Here is a 24,349-nt window from a genome sequence, read left to right as displayed (position 1 = left end):
AACGGCGCCTCCATCAAAGAGGAACACCGCACTGTTATGAGTGCGGTGATTCAGAAGGTTCAGCTCGCCAAGAGCGGGCTGACCGAAGCCTGCAGCAGCCTTCTAACAGGCTTTGAGGTAAGAATTTCAATATATGTAAAATGGTACCGCATAGACAGTAGCCCCTGATGCTCGGTTCGGTGTTCGGAAAGAAAAGCCGGACTGAGGATCTTTAGAAAGATAAACGCAGGAGTCATAAAAATATGTCAATATGGGATTGCAGGCTGTGCTGCTGACCTCCGCCGCACTGACTGCGGAGGTCAATACTTTGAAGGAAAACCTCGAGCGGTCTGAGAACGAGCTCGGCCATGCCAAGAAGCAGCTCGAGGAAAAAGAAGGTGAGTAATACCTTATGAAAATTGTACCTTACAGAAAAGGATTTCGTTGCAAGAAAAATGACAAGGATAACGTGGGTATTGTAGGGGCCACTAACGAGGTGGCGACCCTGAAGGAGGTGGTGGCCACGGCCAAACGCAATGCGGCCGCGGAGCGCACCGAGTGAGAGAAGCAGGAGGCGCGGGTGGCGGAGGTACAGCAAGAGCTCCAGGATCTCGTGAAAAAACATGAGAGCTTGGAGCATGACTCGAAGACTCGAGAGTCTGAGCTTGCAACGGCTCTTGAGAGTGCCAAAGCCGCTAAGGCCGAAGCCTACAAGGCCCTCCAGGAGATTGAGGCGGTGAAGAAAATAGCAGCGGGTAAGGCATTTTTCATGCAAAGTAAGCATGTGAGTGTTAATTACCTGTTGCTTACCCAAATTCGGAGCTCTCCAGGAGCGTTCGCAGATCTTCCTTGCAGCGCGTCCGATGCTGCCGCATTCTACCGGGCTGAGGAGGGGAGCTCGACGGAGAAGGTCTTCTGGTCTCAGTATGCTGAGGCCGGACATCTGGTGCCCCTTAGCGACCAGCTGAAGCAGCTAGTCGAGCTCCACAAGGCGGCCGAACAGGCCATGAAGGGCCTCATAGTTCGGCTGTGGCCTAAGGAGGCCATGCCTGGGAGCTACTTCGGCCTGGTGCGGCGGCTGGTGGATGTGTGCCCATGGGTTGAAGTCATCAAGCATTCCGCTTGTATTGAGGGTGCCCGTCGGGCCCTTGCCCGCGCAAAGGTGCACTGGGGCAAGATGGATGCCCAGAAGCTCGTGATGGACCCACCACCAGAGGGCAAGGAGCATCACACGCCCGAGATGTATTATAAGAGTGTGCTGAAGGGCGCCCGCACTATTGCGGGTGAGTGCTCCAAAGATGTAATATTTGAGTAGACTCGCATTTTGTTATCCTGTGCGCTGAAAACTTAGTTCATATGCGCTAAGCAATGCTTGTTAATTTAAAATATTACCTTATGTGCGGTTGTTTATCAAATCTGAGAGATGGCAAGTCGTCGGCTTCAGCCCCCATGCCACGAGTGCTGGGGTGTTCGGGATAAATTTGAGCACTCTTGTTCCCATTTTTGGGTCCATCTAGGGAGGCGTTCAACACAGCGAACAAGGCAACCGGACTTATAATGCTTGAACACTCTCACTTAGCCATAGAATTCTATAATTTTAAATTTCGGCGAAGCCCCTAGTCTTCCGAAGGCTGAATTTGGGGCGCTATCCACGCCTTGGCCGGACAGTATCCGGCTCCTCGCTCTAAGCGGCATAAGTCTCTAAGGACTCGCAAAAAACCTCTCGAACAGCGACCGGCTCTCGCCTCATCATGACGGTCAGTTTTAGCTTTCTCCACTGAGGCGTTAACCCAGCTCAGCTGGGGCGCAATCGCAGTGGTTCTCCCAGTGCTACCTTAGCCGATATAACGGAACGTAAGGTACCAAAACATGGGAGCCGGGCAAACCCAACTATTGACCCAAGACATGATTCAGAGCCGATGCATATAGTGCTATAAGTTCGGGGTGCCGCACTTGTGAAAGTGTTCGGACTTATCACACCATAATGTGGGAAACATAAGCCCCTGGTGTATATTAGCCGTACCAAAGTGTACGGATGCAACATGCCGTGAATGAACATATGTATGAAAAAGAAATGCAATTATAAGCAAAAAGGTGTTGCATTGTTTTATTCAATAAGTGCTTCTACGAATGCAGAATGATACAAATAGTGCGATAAGCAAGGTATGGGACTGTTAAACATGTCCCCCTCCAGGGGCAGGCTGCAGATTGGTGTATAAAAATGCTCGTAATTGAGACCACCTCTATATTCGTTGTAGCCTTTATCCTTCCCTGGTTGTTGCATCATGAGTTCCGCAGGTCTGCTGCCGGACAAGGCCTCTGACAAACGGAGTCCTGTGGGTAAAAAATAAAAGGTAAAAAGAAAAGAAAAAAGAACGACACACTTGAGAGCCCCTAGTGTGGTTGAGCCGCAGTCTGGGTTTATCGTGGTCGTGCCCCTCTCCCCATGCCCATGGTATCTTCAGAGTGTAATGGTGTACGCGAAGGACCTGCTTTGACGTTTCGCAGGAGCTGGGGTTGGGGCCGCACTGCTACGCATGCTCGGAATGTGCCAGGTGGTCTTGTTGTAAGTTACTTCGGGCACGCTTAGCTGTGTCTGGCCGCTTAACGGCCGGACTCGAGAATTGCCTTAAGAGGCTGCATTGCACTTCTGCCGCGAGAGCCGCTGTATGTTCCTCCGTGCGGAGAGAACGTTCAGTGTTTCTGTTGACCGTGATGACTCCTCGAGGGCCTGGCATCTTGAGCTTGAGGTATGCGTAGTGCGGCACCGCGTTGAACTTTGCAAACGCGGTACGTCCAGCGAGGCATGATAGCTGCTGCGGAACGGGACTATGTCGAAGATTAACTCCTCGCTTCGGAAGTTATCCGGGGATCCGAAGACCACTTCTAGTGTAATTGAGCCTGTACAATTGGCTTCTACACCTGGTATGACGCCTTTAAAGGTTGTTTTGGTAGGTTTAATCCTTGAGGGGTCTATGCCCATTTTGTACACTATATCCTGGTAAAGCAGGTTCAGGCTGCTGCCGCCGTCCATCAGGACTCTGGTTAGGTGAAATCGATCGACGATTGGGTCTAAGACCAGTGCGGCGAATCCGCCGTGGCGGATGCTGGTGGGGTGGTCCCTTTGGTCAAAAGTGATCGGGCAGGAGGACCATGGATTGAACTTCGGGGCAACTGGCTCCATCGCGTAGACATCCCTGAGTGCACGCTTCCGCTCCCTTTTGGGTATGTGTGTTGCGTATATCATGTTCACCGTCCGCACCTGTGGGGGGAAACCCTTCTGTCCTCTATTGTTCGGCGGTTGGGTCTCGTCCTCTTCATCGCTATGCAGCCCCTTGTCATTGTTTTTGGCAATTAACTTCCCTGCCTGCTTGAATACCCAACAGTCCCTGTTGGTATGGTTAGCTGGCTTTTCGGGGGTGCCATGTATCTGGCACAAGCGGTCGAGTATTCGGTCCAAATTGGATGGACCCAGAGTAGTTCGTTTGAATAGCTTTTTCCGCTGACCAGGTTTTGAGCCTCTGAATCCGGCATTGACTATCGTATCCTCACTATTGCTGCCGTTAATGCGGCGTTTGTTTTTGTTACAATGCTGCCTGCCATTTCGGTCCTTGAAATCCGGACTGCCAGAATTTTTGCTGAGGTTGTTGCTGCGTGCTAGCCAGCTGTCCTCACCCGCGCAGAAGCTGGTCATGAGTGATGCGAGGGCTGCCATGGATTTCGGCTTTTCCTGTCCCAAGTGCCGGGCAAGCCACTCGTCGCGGATGTTATGCTTGAAGGCCGTGAGGGCCTCCGCATCCGGACAGTCAACGATTTGGTTTTTCTTGGTTAAGAACCGTGTCCAGAATTGTCTGGCCGATTCATCTGGCTGCTGAATTATGTGGCTTAGGTCATCAGCGTCTGGTGGTCGCACATAAGTGCCCTGGAAGTTATCGAGGAATGCGGCTTCCAGGTCCTCCCAACTCCCAATTGACTCTGCTGGCAAGCTGTTGAGCCAATGTCGGGCTGGTCCTTTAAGCTTGAGGGGGAGGTATTTGATGGCGTGAAGATCGTCACCGCGGGCCATGTGGATGTGAAGGAGATAATCTTCGATCCAAACCGCGGGGTCTGTTGTGCCATCATAAGATTCAATATTGACGGGTTTAAACCCTTTGGGGATTTGATGATCCATTACTTCATCTGTGAAGCATAGTGGGTGTGCGGCGCCTCTGTACTGGGAGATATCACGACGGAGCTCAAGGGAGCTTGGTCTATTTTGTTCGGCCCGGCCGGACTTACTGTGTCCGGCGTGACGGTTGTCGTCACATATCGTGGGACGCCCACGTGATCCATAGATCGATCTTGATTGTCTTGCCTTATCCTCCAATATATCTCGCAAGTCCGGAGTGTTCCCCTGTGGCCGTGTGCTTTTCGAGCGATGCCGGGGTACGGGTCTAGTGAAGGGCCTAGAGGCCTCTCTGTCGCGACCACGGGGTGGTCGGTCAGCCGTATTGTCTACTAGTGATGCGGGTTCGTAAGCTTCCTCCTCTAATCGGGGGAGCAGCTTGCGTTTAGAGTAGCTTTTGGAGGGGCGTTCGAGCTCATGCTCTTCGGCCGCGAGGACTTCAGTCCATCTGTCGGCTAGCAGATCCTGATCAGCTCTAAGCTGTTGCTGCTTTTTCTTGAGGCTGTTCGCCGTGGCCATAAGCCTGCGTTTAAAACGCTCTTGTCCGACGGGATCCTCAGGCACGACGAATTCGTCATCGTCGAGGCTCGCTTCATCTCCGGAGGGAGGCGTATAATCCTCTGCCTCTTCTTCTGCCGCTCATTCATAAGGGCTGGCGTCTCCGTCCTCCTGCGCTGCATCTTGCTGGAGTGGGTTGTCTTCGGCACTGTCCAGTGTATTATTGTCTCCGATGCCAGAGTCTTCATTTTTGCTGTGGCGGGATTTAGAGTGGCGCCGCTGACGCCGGCGCTAGGGCTGCTTTTTGGAGGGGTCATCCTCCTCTGTTCCTTCGCCATTCCCATCTTTTGGGATATCCATCATGTATATGTCATATGATGAGGTGGCTGTCCAGTGCCCCGTAGGCGCTGGTTCTTGGTCGTCTCCGGCATCGTCGTCCATACCGTCGATGTCCTCGGAGTCGTAGTCTAGCATGTCAGTTAAATCGTCGACAGCGGCTACCAAGTGGGTGGTGGGTGGGCTTTGAATTTCTTCGTCGTCCGCATCCCAACCGTCCTGACCGCAGTCCGGCCAGGGCTCTCCTGATAATGAGAGATACTTTAGCGAACTCAAGATGTCGCCGAAAGGTGAGTGTTAAAAGATGTCCGCCGCGGTGAACTCCATGATCGGCGCCCAATCAGATTCGATCGGGGGGGGCGCGGGAGGTTCGGAGTCCGGCGAGGAGTCCGGCACTTTGGAGTCACGAGCTTTATGAGGGACAAAGTCAGTGTTCGGCTCTATCCCGTAGAGGTTGCGGCCGCCGAGGCGGTGTCTAGGCATCCGTCCTCGATCTGCGCAGCCGGCTCCGAATCGAAGATCGGAGCGGTGTCGAGTGCGGCCTCCAGGGTACTGTCCGGCTGCAGAGCTAAATCATGCTCGCCGTGACAATGCGGCATGCTCGGCTGTGGCTCGAATCCATCGAGGATCAAGTCCCCGCGGATGTCAGACGTGAAGTTCAAACTTCCAAATCTGACCTGACGGCCAGGGGCGTAGCTTTCGATCTGCTCCAGTTGGCCAAGCGAATTGGCCCGCAGTGCAAAGCCGCCGAATACGAAGGTTTGTCCGGGGAGGAAGATCTTTCCCTGGACTGCGTCGTTGATGATGATTGAAGAAGCCATCGAGCCTATCGGTGACGACACAGAGGAACTCTCAATGAAAGCACCAATGTCGGTGTCAAAACCCGCGGATCCCGGGTAGGGGGTCCCGAACTGTCCGTCTAGGTGGATGGTAACAAGAGACAAGGGACACGATGTTTTACCCAGGTTCGGGCCCTCTTGATGGAGGTAAAACCCTACGTCCTGCTTGATTAATATTGATGATGTGTGTTCATAGTCTTGGAGTCCGGCCGATGATGATAGTTCGGCTATCCGGACACCCCCTAGTCCGGAACTCCCTCAGTCCTTATGAAGGGTAAATAGAAGTTGACAAAATCACGTTGTGGTTATTCGTAGGTAAGGAAACGTTCTTGCTAGAACCCAATTGCAGCCACGTAAAAGATGCAACAACAATTAGAGGACGTCTAACTTGTTTTTGCAGCAATTGTCATGTGATGTGATATGGCCAAAAGTTGTGATGAATGATGAATGATATATTGTGATGTATGAGATCATGTTCTTGTAATAGGAATCACGACTTGCATGTCGATGAGTATGACAACCGGCAAGAGCCATAGGAGTTGTCTTTATTTTTTGTATGACCTGCGTGTCATTGAAGAACGCCATGTAAATTACTTTACTTTGTTGCTAAATGTGTTAGCCATAGAAGTAGAAGTAGTCGTTGGCGTGACAACTTCATGAAGACACAATGATGGAGATCATGATGATGGAGATCATGGTGTCATGCCAGTGTTGAAGATGATCATGGAGCCCCGAAGATGGAGATCGAAGGAGCTATATGATATTGGCCATATCATGTCACTACTTTATATAATTGCATGAGATGTTTATTATGTTTTATGCATCTTGTTTACTTAGAACGGCGGTAGTAAATAAGATGACCCCTTATAATAATTTCAAGAAAGTGTTCCCCCTAACTGTGCACCGTTGCTAAAGTTCGTCGTTTTGAAGCACCACGTGATGATCGGGTGTGATAGATCCTTACGTTCACATACAACGGGTGTAAGACAGATTTACACATGCAGAACACTTAGGGTTAACTTGACGAGCCTAGCATGTACACACATGGCCTCGGAACACAGAGACCGAAAGGTCGAACATGAGTCGTATGGAAGATACGATCAACATGGAGATGTTCACAGATGATGACTAGTCCCTCTCAGGTGATGATCGGACACGGCCTAGTCGACTCGGATCGTGTAACACTTAGATGACTAGAGGGATGTCTAATCTGAGTGGGAGTTCATTCAATAATTTGATTAGATGAACTTAATTATCACGAACTTAGTCTAAAACTTTTGCAAAATACGTCTTGTAGATCAAACGGCCAACGCCCATGTCAACATGAACTTCAACGCGTTCCTAGAGAAAACCAAGCTGAAAGATGATGGCAGCAACTATTCGGACTGGGTCCGGAACCTGAGGATCATCCTCATAGCAGCCAAGAAAGCATATGTCCTAGATGAACCGCTAGGTGAAGCACCCATCCCAGAGAACCAAGACGTTATGAACGCTTGGCAGTCACGTGCTAATGATTACTCCCTCGTTCAGTGCGGCATGCTTTACAGCTTAGAATCGGGGCTCCAAAAGCGTTTTGAGAAACACGGAGCATATGAGATGTTCGAGGAGCTGAAAATGGTTTTTCAAGCTCATGCCCGGGTCGAGAGATATGAAGTCTCCGACAAGTTCTATAGTTGTAAGATGGAGGAAAACAGTTCTGTCAGTGAGCACATACTCAAAATGTCTGGGTTGCACAACCGCCTGTCCCAGCTGGAGATCAACCTCCCGGACGAGGCGGTCATTGACAGAATCCTTCAGTCGCTCCCATCGAGCTACAAGAGCTTTGTGTTGAACTACAATATGCAGGGGATGGTGAAGACCATTCCTGAAGTTTTTTCAATGCTGAAGTCAGCAGAGGTTGAAATCAAGAAAGAACATCAAGTGTTGATGGTTAATAAGACCACTAAGTTCAAGAAGGGCAAGGGTAAGAAGAACTTCAAGAAGGACGGCAAAGATATTGCCGCGCCCGGTAAGCCAGTTGCCGGGAAGAAGTCAAAGAATGGACCCAAGCCTGAGACTGAGTGCTTTTATTGCAAAGGGAAGGGTCACTGGAAGCGGAACTGCCCCAAATACTTAGCGGACAAGAAGGCCGGCAACACTAAAGGTATATTTGATATACATGTAACTAATGTGTACCTTACCAGCACTCGTAGTAACTCCTAGGTATTTGATACCGGTGTCGTTGCTCATATTTGTAACTCACAGCAGGAGCTGCGGAATAAGCGGAGACTGGCGAAGGACGAGGTGACGATGCGCGTCGGGAATGGTTCCAAGGTCGATGTGATCTCCGTCGGCACGCTACCTCTACATTTACCTACGGGATTAGTTTTAAACCTTAATAATTGTTATTTAGTGCCAAGTTTGAGCATGAACATTGTATCTGGGTCTCGTTTGATACGAGATGGCTACTCATTTAAATCCGAGAATAATGGTTGTTCTATTTATATGAGAGATATGTTTTATGGTCATGCCCCGATGGTCAATGGTTTATTCTTAATGAATCTCGAGCGTAATGTTACACATATTCATAGTGTGAATACCAAAAGATGTAAAGTTGATAACGATAGTCCCACATACTTGTGGCACTGCCGCCTTGGTCACATTGGTGCCAAGCGCATGAAGAAGATCCATGCTGATGGACTTTTAGAGTCTCTCGATTACGAATCATTTGACACGTGCGAACCATGCCTCATGGGCAAAATGACCAAGACTCTGTTCTCCGGAACAATGGAGCGAGCAACCAACTTATTGGAAATCATACATACCGATGTGTGCGGTCCAATGAGCATTGAGGCTCGCGGAGGATATCGTTATGTTCTCACTCTCACTGATGACTTGAGTAGATATGGGTATGTCTACTTGATGACACACAAGTCTGAGACCTTTGAAAAGTTCAAGGAATTTCAGAATGAGGTAGAGAATCAACGTGACCGAAAGATAAAGTTCCTACGATCAGATCATGGAGGAGAATATTTAAGTCACGAATTTGGTACACACTTAAGGAAATGTGGAATCGTTTCACAACTCACGCCGCCTGGAACACCTCAGCGTAACGGTGTGTCCGAACGTCGTAATCGCACTCTATTGGATATGGTGCGATCTATGATGTCTCTTACCGATTTACCGCTATCATTTTGGGGATATGCTCTAGAGACAGCTACATTCACTTTAAATAGGGCACCGTCTAAATCCGTTGAGATGACACCATATGAATTATGGTTTGGAAAGAAACCTAAGCTACGTTTCTAAAAGTTTGGGGATGCGATGCTTATGTCAAGAAACTTCAACCTGAAAAGCTCAAACCCAAGTCGGAAAAATGCGTCTTCATAGGATACCCTAAGGAAACCATTGGGTATACCTTCTACTTAAGATCCAAGGGCAAGATCTTTGTTGCCAAGAATGGATCCTTTCTGGAAAAAGAGTTTCTCTCGAAAGAAGTAAGTGGGAGGAAAGTAGAACTCGATGAAGTACTACCTCTTGAACCGGAAAGTAGTGCAGCTCAGGAAAATGTTCCTGTGGTGCCTACACCAACTGGAGAGGAAATTAATGATGATGATCAAGGTACTTCGGATCAAGTTGCTACTGAACCTCGTAGGTCCACAAGGACACGTTCCACACCATAGTGGTATGGCAACCCTGTCCTGGAAATCATGTTGTTAGACAACGGTGAACCTTCGAACTATGAAGAAGCGATGGCGGGCCTAGATTCCAACAAATGGCTTGAAGCCATGAAATCCAAGATAGAATCCATGTATGAAAACAAAGTATGGACTTTGACAGACTTGCCCGATGATCGGCGAGCGATAGAAAACAAATGGATCTTTAAGAAGAAGACGGACGCGGATGGTAATATTACCATCTATAAAGCTCGACTTGTCGCTAAGGGTTATCGACAAGTTCAAGGGGTTGACTATGATGAGACATTCTCTCCCGTAGCAAAGCTGAAGTCCGTCCGAATCATGTTAGCAATTGCCGCATACTATGATTATGAGATATGGCAGATGGACGTCAAAACGGCATTCCTTAACGGGCATCTTAAGGAAGAACTGTATATGATGCACCCGGAGGGTTTTGTCGATCCTAAGAATGCTAACAAAGTATGCAAGCTCCAGCGATCCATTTATGGGCTGGTGCAAGCATCTCGGAGTTGGAACATTCGCTTTTATGAGATGATCAAAGCGTTTGGGTTTATGCAGACTTATGGAGAAGCCTGCGTTTACAAGAAAGTGAGTGGGAGCTCTGTAGCATTTCTCATATTATATGTAGATGACACACTTTTGATGGGAAATGATATAGAACTTTTGGACAGCATTAAGGCCTACTTGAATAAGTGTTTTTCAATGAAGGACCTTGGAGAAGCTGCTTACATATTAGGCATCAAGATCTATAGGGATAGATCGAGACGCCTCATAGGTCTTTCACAAAGCACATACCTTGATAAGATTTTGAAGAAGTTCAAAATGGATCAGTCCAAGAAAGGGTTCTTGCCTGTATTACAAGGTGTGAGATTGAGCTCAGCTCAATGCCCGACCACGGCAAAAGATAAAGAAGAGATGAGTGTCATCCCCTATGCTTCAGCCATAGGATCTATTATGTATGCCATGTTGTATACCAGACCTGATGTAAACCTTGCCGTAAGTTTGGTAGGAAGGTACCAAAGTAATCCCGACAAGGAACACTGGACAGCGGTCAAGAATATCCTAAAGTAGCTGAAAAGGACAAAGGACATGTTTCTCGTTTATGGAGGTGACGAAGAGCTCGTCGTAAAGGGTTACGTCGACGCTAGCTTCGACACAGATCTGGATGACTCTAAGTCACAAACCGGATACGTGTATATGTTGAATGGTGGAGCAGTAAGCTGGTGCAGCTGCAAGCAGAGCGTCGTGGCGGGATCTACATGTGAAGCGGAGTACATGGCAGCCTCGGAGGCAGCGCATGAAGCAATTTGGGTGAAGGAGTTCATCACCGACCTAGGAGTCATACCCAATGCGTCGGGGCCGATCAAACTCTTCTGTGACAACACTGGAGCTATTGCCCTTGCCAAGGAGCCCAGGTTTCACAAGAAGACCAGGCACATCAAGCATAGTTTCAACTCCATCCGTGAAAATGTTCAAGATGGAGACATAGATATTTGCAAAGTACATACGGATCTGAATGTCGCAGATCCGTTGACTAAACCTCTCTCTCGAGCAAAACATGATCAACACCAGAACTCTATGGGCGTTCGATTCATCACAATGTAACTAGATTATTGACTCTAGTGCAAGTGGGAGACTGTTGGAAATATGCCCTAGAAGCAATAATAAAAGGATTATCATTATATTTCCTTGTTCATGATAATTGTCTTTATTCATGCTATAATTGTATTATTCGGAAATCGTAATACACGTGTGAATACATAGACCATAATATGTCCCTAGTAAGCCTCTAGTTGACTAGCTCGTTGATCAACAGATAGTCATGGTTTCCTGACTATGGACATTAGATGTCGTTGATAACGGGATCACATCATTAGGAGAATGATGTGATGGACAAGACCCAATCCTAAGCATAGCACAAGATAGTGTAGTTCGTTTTGCTAGAGCTTTTCCAATGTCAAGTATCTTTTCCTTAGACCATGAGATCGTGTAACTCCCGGATACCGTAGGAGTGCTTTGGGTGTACCAAACGTCACAACGTAACTGGGTGACTATAAAGGTGCACTACAGGTATCTCCGAAAGTGTCTGTTGGGTTGACACGGATCGAGACTGGGATTTGTCACTCCGTTTTACGGAGAGGTATCACTGGGCCCACTCGGTAGTGCATCATCATAATGAGCTCAAAGTGACCAAGTGTCTGGTCACGGGATCATGCATTACGGTACGAGTAAAGTGACTTGCCGGTAATGAGACTGAACGAGGTATTGGGATACCGACGATCGAGTCTCGGGCAAGTAACATACCGTCTGACAAAGAGAATAGTATACGGGGTTGCTTGAATCCTCGACATCGTGGTTCATCCGATGAGATCATCGAGGAGTATGTGGGAGCCAACATGGGTATCCAGATGAGATCCCGGAGAGCCGTCTCGGTCATGTCTGCATGTCTCCCGAACCCGTAGGGTCTACACACTTAAGGTTCGGTGACGCTAGGGTTGTATGAATATGAGTATGCAGCAAACCGAATGTTGTTCGGAGTCCCGGATGAGATCCCGGACGTCACGAGGAGTTTCGGAATGATCCGGAGGTAAAGAATTATATATAGGAAGTGCTGTTTCGGCCATCGGAAAAGTTTCGGGGTCACCCGGTATTGTACCGGGACCACCGGAAGGGTCCCAGGGGTCCACCGGGTGGGGCCACCTATCCCGGAGGGCCCCGTGGGCTGAAGTGGGAGGGGAACCAGCCCCTAGTGGGCTGGTGCGCCCCCCCCCCCTTGGGCCTCCCCTGCGCCTAGGGTTGAAAACCCTAGGGGGGCGCACCACTTGCCTTGGGGGGCACTCCAACCCCCCTGGCCGCCGCCCCCCTTGGGAGATTGGATCTCCAGGGCCGGGCCCCCCCCTGGGGGCCTATATAAAGGAGGGGGTGGGAGGGCAGCCGCACCCTGAGTCTTGGCGCCTCCCTCCCCCTGCTACACCTCTTCCTCCTCCCACAGTTGCTTGGCGAAGCCCTGCCGGAGTCCTGCTGCATCCACCACCACGCCGTCGTGCTGCTGGATCTTCATCAACCTCTCCTTCCCCCTTGCTGGATCAATAAGGAGGAGACGTCATCCGCTCCGTACGTGTGTTGAACGCGGAGGTGTTGTCCGTTCGGCACTTGGTCATCGGTGATTTGGATCACGGCGAGTACGACTCCATCATCCCCTTTCTCTTGAAAGCTTCCGCTCGCGATCTACAAAGATATGTAGATGCACTCCTATCACTCATTGCTTAGATGAACTCATAGATGGATCTTGGTGAAACCGTAGGAAAATTTTTATTTTCTGCAACGTTCTCCAACAGCTATATCCAATGGCTAGGAAGTTAGATGTGAGATAACTACTTCATATCTACTCTCTCCGTTTCAAAATAGATGACCCAGGTTTGTACTAACTTTGCATTAAAATTAAGGGAAGTGTTTAGGAATGGCGCATCGGCCGAACCGTTCCGCAGGTCCCACGCGGGCCGCTCGATCGAAGCGACGCGCAGCGCATCATATGCTCGCGCTCCTCCCGATCCCCTTCTTCCTCCTCCCGATCCCCTTCTTCCTCTTCCTCTTCCTCGCGTCGCGCCGCCCTCTTCTTCTGCCCTCTCCTCCCCACCCCTTCCCCATCCCTTCCCCCTCCCCCCCCCCCCCGCCGCCCGGTCGCAGCGCCACGCGCTCCCCTCCCCGCTCGGAGCTCGCGGCGACCATCCCATCTCGCCGGCGACCGAGGGAGCTCGCAGCGCCCGGATCCTCCTGCGTATACAAGTGTTGCAACCGTCACCTAGAAAAGCTTCAACACCCGTTGAAAAAAGCTTCAACCATAGACATAGAAAGCTTCAACGGCACTGCACAAAAAGGGAAAGCTGCAACCGTTGTTGGATTTTGCTACTACCGGCAAAGCTTTTTGCTACATCCATCAGGCAGAGCTACGACCTCGCGAGGACGACAATGATTTTTTTGCTGCAACCATAGCGGGCTTTTTGCTACTACCGTTGGAGGTTTTTGCTACATCCAGTAGATAAAAAAGCTTCAACCAGACAACTAAATACAGGAAAAGTTACAACCGTTTTGACAAAAAGCTTCAACCCGCAGATGAAAAATCAAAAAAGAGATTGAGAAAATCCTCCTTCGACGACGACCATGGCGTATCTCTGTGTTTTTGTTGCAACCGCAGAGTAAAAAGCTTGCAACCTTTTTGTGAAAAAAGCTTCAAGCTCAGGTGAAAAAAGCTTGCAACCAGAGTCGCTCTTTGCTACAACCGTCCGTCGGCGATGCGAAACAGGCCGTGCGAGGAGCTGCGAGCGGCAGATGGGGATGCTACAACCGGTCGTCGGAGATGCTGGAACCGACGATGCGAGGAGCTGCGAGCAGTAGCGGCGATGCTACAACTGTCTAGGCGTGAAGCAATAACCCCTGGCGTTCTTTTGCTGGAAGCGGCCGCCGGCGATGTTACAACCTTCATCGGTGGATGCTACAACCATCAATGGCGGGAGCTACAAGCAGCGATGGCGAATGGAAAGTCATGTCCATGGAGTCGATTTGCTGGGATGGGGGGCACGACGGTGATGGCGGAGCTACAACGGCGGCTGATGGCGGAGATGCGACGGTGTGTCGCGGCGCTGCAACCACGGGGCGGTCAGGGGAGCTGCAATGGCAACCTTGGGCACGACGACCACCTCGGGCACGATGCCGGCAACCTCGCGCGCGACGATGGCGAGGCGTGCGGTTGCGACAGCGCGGCAGACGGTGCGAGCCGGCGGTGCTTTGCGGTCGCGCATCCATGGCGGCCCCGACTGGCTCGCTCCTCTCTGTATGCGCTGGAGGCAAGGATAAGGTAAAAAAAGGTTGAAGAGGTGCTGGATCTGACGGTCTCGCGCAGCCAGATCGGACAGCTGGGGGCAGACCGGCCAAAACTTTCGGCCGGCGCACCGGCGCCCAGTGCTGGTCTAAAATTAATACTATAAACTGGAGTCTATTTTGGAACCGAGGGAGTAAATGTGAAATAGCAAAACTGAAAAAAAAAATACTCCTGCTTATTTTAAATCCTTCGGCTTCCTAAATTCAGGCCACGCCCTGCCCTACTTCAATCTTCCTTTTCCGTACGCCTCTGTTGCGCGGAGATGGCTGGCGCGAAGGACGACTGGCCGGCGATCGGCATCGACCTCGGGACGACCTACTCCCGGCCGTCGCACAACCGTGTCGAGGTCATCCCCAACGACCAGGGCAACCTCACCACGCCGTCCTGCGTTGCCTTCACCGACACCTGCCGTCTCATCGGCGACTCGGCCATGAACCAGGCCGCAATGAACTCCGTCAACACCGTCTTCGGTAAGAACTAAGAACTCCTCACGCTGATCTGATCCTGCACCAGTTCAATTGACCTACACCCGGCCTTGTGTGCTTGTGTTGCATACATAGACTTAGTGCCCTCAAGATGGTCGGTCATATGTCTACACGCCGACGGCTAAAGCTGAGGGACGTCCAGAGCTATCTTCGTGCTAGCTAGTGCATTCTAAAGGCTTCTTTAAAGGCAAAACTATGTGCTGGCCACCTGATCTCAGTCTACTAGTGTGCTTGAATTATTGGCAGTACTTCGATCTGCTGTTCTATACTCGTTAGGTTTCTCAGGTCCACGGGATTGTGCCACGGCGTTACAGGTATAGACCGCAGTAGAGTCCCCAAGATGCTCTGAGCTTGATCAGATCCCCACCATCTTCTCTGAGCCTAGACCGCCGTTCAGATCCCTCCATCTTTTCCCTTTTTGCCTTGCCCTTTTCGTTGTTTGTGATGAAAGGATTATCTCATCAACTGTTAAGTACTCCTATTCACTAAAATCATTTAGTGTCACTGAAAACTAACAAATTATTATCTCACTGCATAATATTATAGGACAACCTCTATATTTTAATCTGAATATATCCAGGAAAGATTGCAGGTTTTTGACGAGCAAACACTGAATGGCTTATTGCTTTTGCTATGCCATTCGAATTCTCATCGGAATGAGTGGTTTTGAAAGCTCGATGCAAATTCTGTAAAACTATAAGAACCAATTTTAGAGAACTGCACGCTTAGCCATCAACCATATCACAAAACAACATCGAGTATGACATATAGGGTCCTGTTTCATGGAAAAGCATTGCACAGACTTAAAATATGTTCTTTGTGATGCAACTGATACCTAAATTTGTACTAGTTCTTTTTTTTTCGAGAATGAATTTGTACTAGTTCTGTAAGATCATCCTTGTGATATCTCCTATTTTCTTCAGACGCAAAGCGACTTATTGGCCGGCGATTCAGTGACACGTCCGTACAAAGTGATATCAAGCTATGGCCTTTCAAAGTCATTCAAGGTCCTGGTGACCGGTCGATGATCGTGGTGCAGTACAGGGGGTTGGAGAAGCAGTTCGTTGCTGCAGAGATCTCCTGCATGTTGCTGATGAAGATGCGTGAGGTGGCCGAGGCCTACCTAGGCACGGTGGTGAAGAACGCCGTCATCACTGTCCCGGTCTACTTCAATGACTCCCAGCGCCAGGCTACCCTTGACGCCGGCACCATTGCTGGCCTCAACGTCATGCGCATCATCAACGAGCCCTCAGCTGCAGTCATCGCTTATGGTCTTGACAGGACGTCCAGCAGCAGTGAAGTGAAGACGGTGCTCATATTTGATCTTGGCGGCGGTACCTTGGATATCTCGGTTATCAATATTGACAAGGGAATCTTTACGGTCAAGGCCACTGCTGGTGACACCCACCTTGGTGGGGAGGATCTTAACAGCCAGATGGTGCAGCACTTCGTGCAGGATATTCTTAGGAGACACAAGAGTGACATCAGAAGCAACCCGAGGGCGCTCATGCGGCTGAGGATGGCTTGCGAGAGGGCAAAGAGGATGCTAACTTCCACAGTGCAGGCCAAAATTGAGATTGACTCGCTCCACGATGGCATTGACTTTTATGGGACCATCACTCGTGCCCGGTTTGAGGAGCTCAACATGGGCCTCTTTTGCAAGTGCATTGAGCACGTCGAGAAGTGCCTCATCGATGCCAAGGTGGAGAAGTCTCAAATCCACGATGTCGTGCTTGTGGGAGGCTCCACCAGGATCCCCAAGATTCAGCAGCTGCTTAATGATTTCTTCAACGGGAAGAAATTATGCAAGAGCATCAACCCTGACGAGGCTGTCGCCATTGGTGCTGCTGTACAGGCCGCCACCCTCAGCGGCGAGGGAAACCAGAAGGTGCAGGACTTGATCCTTCTTGACGTCACACCACTCTCGCTCGGGGTAGAGATAGTAAGTGGTATCATGGGTGACCCTGGTATCATGAGCGTGCTGATACCCAGGAACACCACCATCCCCGTTAAGAGAGATGGGCCTTACACAACCATATACGACTTCCAGACCAGCGTGACCTTCCCGGTGTACGAGGGTGAAGGGGAGTTTACCAAGGACAACAACCTCCTGGGACAGGTCACTGTCTCTGGTATTCCCCCAGAGCTTAAGGGCATGGCACGACTCAAAGTGACATATGAAGTCGAAGCGAACGGTATCATGAGGGTGTCGGCGGAGGACCTGACGACTGGAAACAAGAGCAGTGTCACCATCGACAAGGGTGGGCTGAGGAAGGAGGAGATAAATCGCATGATGCGGGATGCTGGGAAGTACAAGTCCGAGGACAAGAAACAAATAAAGAAAATAAAGATGGAAAACGACAAGGACAAGAAACAAATGCAGAAGGAAAATGGTGAGGGTTGGCTGAGCAAGAAGGAGATCGAGGGCATGGTAAAGAAGAAGCGCATGCTGCAGGGTGCTGAGAAGTACAAGTCCGAGGACAAGAAGCAAGTAAAGAAGGAAAACAAGGAAGGTTGGTTGAGCAAGGAGGAGTTTGAGCGCATGTTGAAGAAGAAACGCATGGTGAAGGATGCCGAGAAGCACAAGTCCGAAGACAGGAAGCAAATAAAGAACGAGAGCAAAGGCTCGTAAGGTTTTCAATGCACTTAAGCAACGCTCATCTCACTCCCTTTGCTGCCATGGATGCTTAGAATAGTTACTGACAGTACTTCTTTGCAACTTCTGGAATGGGCATATGCTTCTCGCATTTTGCTTCATGTGATTTCGTAACCATGGTCCAGTTGGGTCATTATACATATTGGTTAGATATCTACGTACGTATATGTTTTGTAAAATGCACATTGTTGAGTGTAAGCTCATCAAAGATGGAAATATCCAGGAACAGGCTGGAATTCATCATGTAAAACAAAATCGAACAGCAACTCAAAGCCGGTGGTACAAGAAATCATACATATGGCCAGGAAATTGGTGGAGCTTCTTCGTCGTTGACATTCACAGTGAAGCGTGTAATCCCATTTACCGCTGTACATTTTGGTGCAGAGAGAGTGAAGTAAGACATCCAGCTGCTACACTTCAGTTTGGTTATATCAAGAGAAGAAAATCATATCTGTTGCGCTTACGCCTTTACAGGTATGACATTGAGAATTTAAGATTGTTTCTTCAAACTTCACCATCTGTAAACTGTAAAGATCACTGCCCATTTAGCAAAGCTACTTGAAATAAAATTATTGATGTATAGAGAATTAGAGATCAAGACAATAAAATGAAAAGGAAACAGCTGTTTTCGTCAAAAATCACTGGAACTAGTGGAACTTGTCTCGCCCAAGCCTCTGAAGATGCTAGTTGATGGTTTTGGCTGCATTCTTGGCTGTCAAGCGCGGTGCGGAGCTGCTGAAGGAGAACTGTTGTTGTGTGGCCCTCCTTTGCCTGGAGCTGATACCCCCGAGGAGTGAAGCCGTAGATTTGCTGGGATGTTAGTTGTAGCCTGCATCGCCTTCTAGTCGTTTTGGTCTGTTGGATTGGCAGGATTTCCTTTTTGGACGAGCTTTGTTGCACGGTGTTATGCGTCATATTTTGAGACTCTGGTTGTTTGCTGGTCTAGGTTGTAGCTTTGTGATGGAGGGTGGTGTCAGGTTTTCGCCCCATGGTTCATACCTTGATTGTAGACATGAGCAGTGGGTTTCCTGACGGTTGCCCCAAACTCCTACTCTTTCTTTCCCACCTCCTGTATCACAATGTATTTCTGTTAAGATATTAAACGGAAAGGGGTAGCCCGGTTCCTTAAAATGTGTATTTTGAATTTATACTTGAAATTTCCTGGAATTGTAGACACGTGTCTCATGAATATTCACACAAAAAAAACATTGTTTATAATATTTAAATTTCTTTTTTGAAAGATGAAAAATGGTACTACAGCCCCAGCATTTATGTCACCGATATGGTCCACGGGCCATGGCCTCTCTGGTGCTCGAAGACACACCGCATGTCGATATAGTTGCCATTGTTAGTAGCTATAACTTTGTTCGACATGCCAGTGACACACCTTGCATGTAGGGTGTCTAGTGTTCGGTGGGGTTGGATCTAGGGTTAGGTTGTGGTGGGCCTCGAGGGATAGACCGGATCTGTCCTCGGAGGCCACGACTCTGGTGGCCCGTCTTCTAGGGCTGCCCCAGCGATGATGTTGGCTGACCCTAATGAGTCGTGCCCCTGGTTAAGGTGGGGCTCCCTGGATGTGGGTCGGCATCGGAATGTTCGGTCTTGACCGACTGCGGGTTCGCTCTGACATTGTCTGTCTTGGTGTTTGATTCTCAGACAGCCTGTTGTTTCGGTGGCGGTGGTGGGTCTGTCTTGGATGTCAGGGCGGCAACACTGGGTGGCGAGGTTGTGCGCTTGGCTCTGCAATGAGTAGCATCATCAGAGATGGTGCCCATTCTCTCGGCTACGTGGTTAGCGAGGGGAGGGGTAGCATGTGATCCTAGCCTCGTCATTTTGACAAGTGAAAACATCAATAAAGATCCCTACCTTTTGTGATTACAGGTGGTTAGTTCCTCAATCTCATACTCCCTCTGTCCCATAATGTAAGACATTTTTTAACACTAGCGTAGTGTCAAAAAACGTCTTACATTATGGGATGGAGGGAGTAGTAATTTACGAATTTTAGTGGATTCAAGACTCGCATGAATTGAAGAACAACCATACTGTCAAGCCAATATATGAGTACATCAATTGTAATAACATCTTATGGGACGGAGTGAGTACGTGCTAACAGCATTTATAGTTGAAACAACATTTTCGGAGTTTACGGCTAAAGAAAAGAAACCCTAGAGAAGCCAATGTTAATAAACAGATTGTACTTTCTTTGGATTATGGATTTCTGTAATTTGTATATTCACATCCATGAAGAGATGGGACATGAAGTGTATAGTGTGTACATGTATGATTTCAGTCACTCTTCGAGCTTCCAGTTGCAAGTATACAGAAGCACGCCGTGTAACTGTGCCTACCGCCACAGCAATGAGAACAAACCACCTTAGGAACACTTTTGCCCCCGCACAGCGCACGCTACCAAAATACTAAAAAAAAACTGGCTAAATGTAACAAGAGCGTTATATACACTGTTTAGGCCTGAAGTTGTCAGGTTCCAAAAGTTTCAACAACAACTTCTCTAGCTTCCCCGAACCTTTAATCGGCCTGAGAACAAACGACCTTCCGAAAAAGGCACAGGGGTCTTTGCCACCCACCGGGCTACCCAGGCACCATCCACCTGGTGTGAAGCGGTCGGGCGCTCGCCTCAACAGCTCAGTGTCAATCATATCCAGGACCGGATCGTCACGCGTGAAAGAGTGCGCAAATGGCAGCCCACTGTTCGCCATTGCGTCGAAGTACTCGGCCGTCAGGTTGAGAGGGTGCGTCTGAGGGGGGTTGTCCCACGCCATGAAACGGAGATCGCTATTAATGGTGGTGTTCTGGTAGTACTTTGAGTTGCAGATCACCGTGTGGAAGTATCCCTCCGAGGACGACAGGAAATTGGTGAAGTACATGAGCAGCGTGCGAGGAAGGTTGTCCCATCCCAATATGCAGAACTCCAGGAATGATCGGCTCAATATTACCCACGACGAACCTGCATCGGGAGAATAAGGTCATCGGTTAGAGCTCAAAATTTACACGACAACAAAGAGTAGCATTTGGCTGTTGGCAGTCAACATAGGCACATGTCAGTTCCATCTTCAAGAGAATAGTGGCTTCATCAAGGAAAATTTCCCAGATAACACAAAATTCCGCAGCCTCACATTGCCAGCCTGCTTGACACTATTAGGTCTGCGGCCTGACCGTGGGTGAAAGCAGGGGCAGTGGTTCTAGCAGCACTTCTACCAACTTAGGGGTGTTGTGTTGTAACTCCTGGGTGTGTCCCTTCTCTGGGCTTCTACACAAACTCTCTTTTTCCATCAATGCAAACAAGACACAAAACTTTTTGCGTTTTCTTAAAGGAAAAAAAGCATGTTATTATGACTATAGTAATGCCATAGTTCTACAGTGATATACTAATTTATTCCACAGTAATGTATGGGAATCTATCAGTATTGCACTCAAGAGATTATTCTTAACAGAAATAGAAGGTGATAGGCAACAGCAAAGCGTTATTTTGAATTAGTGCAGAATATTTCAACCGTGTTAAGTACAAAACAAGCATGAGACAATACCTACAAATATTTTGAAAGCTGAAGGCATGCTTCTTTTCTCCTTTGTTGTTACAACCTCAGTTTTGTTTGAGACCTGCAATGCTGGATCCATGATGATTGGTCTCGCCCTTTGATGCCTGCACATGCAACCAAAGAATCATGCTAAAGAACATATCTGATCGCTAAGAAACACACCGAAATAAATATCCTTACTCCTTCCAACCAATATTGCTTGTGTGGTCGATAAAGTTCAGATCTCTTGGAAGATATGAGAAGATATGAAGGAGGTCTGCCACGGGCAAGAACAGGTATGTTAGTTTCAGAAGTGACACCAACTATTTTGGTACAGCACTGCAATCCATAAATGTGATCAACATACAGGTCTACGTCAGTAATTTGCTGTAACAACCAGGTAAAAATTGTGAACTCAAGTGATAAAGCTCCGGATCTCAAGGCTTAGTCAAGACCTGGGGGAGCTCTTGGGCCAAAAACCAGCAAGTGGACATGCGCCGTGGTTGGCGCTGTATTGATAACTAGGGCAGAAAGATACTCCCTCCGCTCACAAATATAAGATGTTTTGGATATTTCAATATGGACTACATACAAACTGAAATGAGTGAACAAACACACTAAAACGTGTCTATATACATCCGAGTTAGAAAAAAGTTAGAACATCTTATATTTGTGAACGGAGGGAGTAGAAGATAGCTACGAAAATACTCCTACTTCTTATCGTTTGCTTGGCTATCACGAGTACATAGCATAGCAGTCGCCAGTCCTTTCTATAGGAGACTCACGGCTAACTCAATCCTCATGGTCTCATCTAATTCAAACTCTGAGACCTATCCATTCCTAACATAACTCTTTACTCATAGAAACCTTAGGAATTACTAAAAGATACGCTTCATGTCCTAAACTGCTGCATCTACTTCCTGTCTTCCAGCTGGGTTGACCTTCCTAGTGTACGACTGTGCGTAAAATCCCAACATAACATCAAGAAGTGCAAATGAGGCCAGAAGCACAAGCTATACTGGCTCTTTGCTCTGACACTCATTCCTTAAAATCATAATGATATTATAAATAGACATACAGCACCACCACTCGAGTTGATGTAACATCAGTAATATTCCAGTAGAATTTACACAAAATGATGAAGTTCACTGCTACTTTTTACCACAGCACAACATTTTCTGTGAAAGGAACACCAATAATGTCTAGCCCAATAACCTAACTCATTAAATTCTTAGTATTTATTGCAGTATTTTCTACGAAAGGAAAACCAATACTGCAATATTTCAACGAAAGGAACACCAATGCTGCAGTATTTGTTGCAATTTAATTGAGACAATGGCAACAGCTGAAATACTTGGTGAAGTTTGAGTGTCGTTGCAGAGTTACGGAGGCACACCAAGTTTCCAAAAAAATGTCAAGATGTAACTGGATCGCCAGTGTGTTGAACATGGTAATGTATCTAAACTCAGTCTGAACTTATCCTTTAGCAATACTGGACTACACCAAAGGGCAAAATAGCACTATTTTAAAACATAACAGAATAACTGGCTGTAAGGAGTTCTAGCAAATGAAAACCTTACAGAGCAGCATCATAAGGGCATCTACCACTTGGAGAACAAGATATCAGACGGTAGAGAACTAGATAACAGACCCAAGCTTGGCGAAACGGATAGGTGACACAAAGAAGTCCATAATCCAAAGCTCCTAAATGAAGCGAAGCTACAACAAGCTAGCACTAAGGCGCACAATCTGTAGTTTTGATAGCAGACCCAAGCTACAACAAGTGTACTAGATACTCTAAAATTAACAAGCAAAGGCACGCTTAGAATTGCAAGCTAATCGGGGGCAATCCATCCAGGAAGGAGCTGAAATTACCATCTTGGGGCATGAGCGGGTAGTCGGAGGCGCTGAGATTGATGAACCAGCTCCACCCGTCGAACTCCCTGAGCAGCAGGGCGGCGCCGTGCAGCGTGGCGGCCAGCTCGGTGGGGCCCCGGCGCGAGACCACGGGCCACTCCCCCGCCGCCGCGACCCGGACGTTGCCGTACCTCCGCGGCGCCTCCTCGCCGCGCACGAACGCCTCGAGATCCGCGCGCTCCTCCTCCCCCGAGACTCCGACGAGGTAGTAATTCCAGGGGTGGTAGAGCGCCCGCAGGAGCCGGCGGATCCGCGGGCCGTCGCCGGGGCCGCCCGAGATGAGGTACGCCAGCCTGGGCGGCGGCAGGGGCTGCTGCTGCTGCTGCCTGCCCCCGAGCCGCGGCGGGGAGGGCGGCTGCTGCGTGCGCGCCGGCCCGAGCGCGGCGTAGAGGATCGGGAGCGAGAGGAGCGGGAGCGCGAGCAGCAGCGAGCGCATCCACCTGTGGCGGCTCGCCTGCGGCAGGTGCTTCCTCATGGCCGCCCGCCCGTCGTCGGAGGCGCCTTAGGCGATGGGGAGGGCTAGAGCCCCGGCATTAGGTCGCTCGCCGGCGGCGTCGAGGCGCACGGACGGGGCACCTATCGGTGAGTAGGAGTAGAATAGAGCCGGACGGGGGGGCTCGGTCGCTGGCTGCTGGTGGGGGTGGAGGGATGCGAGCGGAGCAGAAGCTGCTGCTGAGTGCTGAGCTGGTGTGACTGCGAGTGGAGATGGCGAGGCCGCACCGTTTCGTGCAAGCAACTCGGGAGCCGGGACGGGTGCGTACGGTACGACGCGGCGTGCGCCGTGCCCTGATTATTGTAGCGGCTGACGCGCGGAGCTTCTGCTCTTGTAGCGATGCGACGACATTTACGATGCCGAGGCGAGGCCAAGATTACCAAATTAACCCCGAACGACAAGATCAGTATGAAATGACCCCGGAAAGTGCATCTTCGATTGTGGCTGAGGCTCCATGGAACCCTTCGTTTTCTTTTCACCGAAAATGCATTTTCTGCACTTCTAAATAATCTTAAAAAAATGTACACGCAGCCATAATAACCAAAATAATTGAAAATGGTATACGCATGAAATTTCATGAATCATTGTTTGAAAAACCGAAAGATCAAGGTGACCTTGACATTCATGACCTACAAATTTAATATCTTACTTAGTAAATGATTGTTTCCTATCATGCCTCTTACGCACATGGTTTTGTAATCCCAATGCTACTTCTCTTCTTCTATCAATGAAAAGATATATAACCTGAGGATGTCGTTTGACAAATCCTGTTGCACTTTTGGGCTGGTCTAATGGATCCTTTCCGCTTTGCTTCAACGGTAAAATGACGGGTCGGAGATTCATTTCTGGGAGGACATCTGGCTAGCCAATGCCAACCTCCGAGAACAAT

At 48.9% G+C, this 24,349-nt stretch overlaps 2 protein-coding genes across 2 annotated transcripts; one reads left to right on the top strand and one right to left on the bottom strand.

Moving 5' to 3' along the window:
• Positions 1–14,566: 14,566 nt before the first annotated feature.
• LOC123092589 (heat shock cognate 70 kDa protein) lies at positions 14,567–17,675 on the top strand. The gene is made up of 2 exons (XM_044514389.1): positions 14,567–14,843; positions 15,782–17,675. The coding sequence occupies exons 1-2, from the start codon at positions 14,636–14,638 to the stop codon at positions 17,488–17,490; spliced, it is 1,917 nt and encodes a 638-aa protein (XP_044370324.1). The 5' UTR covers positions 14,567–14,635; the 3' UTR covers positions 17,491–17,675.
• A 2,254-nt stretch (positions 17,676–19,929) lies between these two features.
• On the bottom strand, positions 19,930–23,754 carry LOC123092588 (beta-glucuronosyltransferase GlcAT14B). The gene is made up of 4 exons (XM_044514388.1): positions 22,926–23,754; positions 21,252–21,327; positions 21,060–21,175; positions 19,930–20,479 (listed from the first exon to the last, which is right to left on the bottom strand). The coding sequence occupies exons 1-4, from the start codon at positions 23,440–23,442 to the stop codon at positions 19,965–19,967; spliced, it is 1,224 nt and encodes a 407-aa protein (XP_044370323.1). The 5' UTR covers positions 23,443–23,754; the 3' UTR covers positions 19,930–19,964.
• Between the last annotated feature and the right edge of the window lie 595 nt (positions 23,755–24,349).

The sequence above is a fragment of the Triticum aestivum genome, chromosome 4B (assembly GCF_018294505.1).
Source record: "Triticum aestivum cultivar Chinese Spring chromosome 4B, IWGSC CS RefSeq v2.1, whole genome shotgun sequence".
Lineage (NCBI taxonomy): Eukaryota > Viridiplantae > Streptophyta > Magnoliopsida > Poales > Poaceae > Triticum > Triticum aestivum.
The sequence above is the reverse complement of the archived record's forward strand: the minus strand, read 5'-3'. Positions and strand labels throughout refer to the sequence as shown.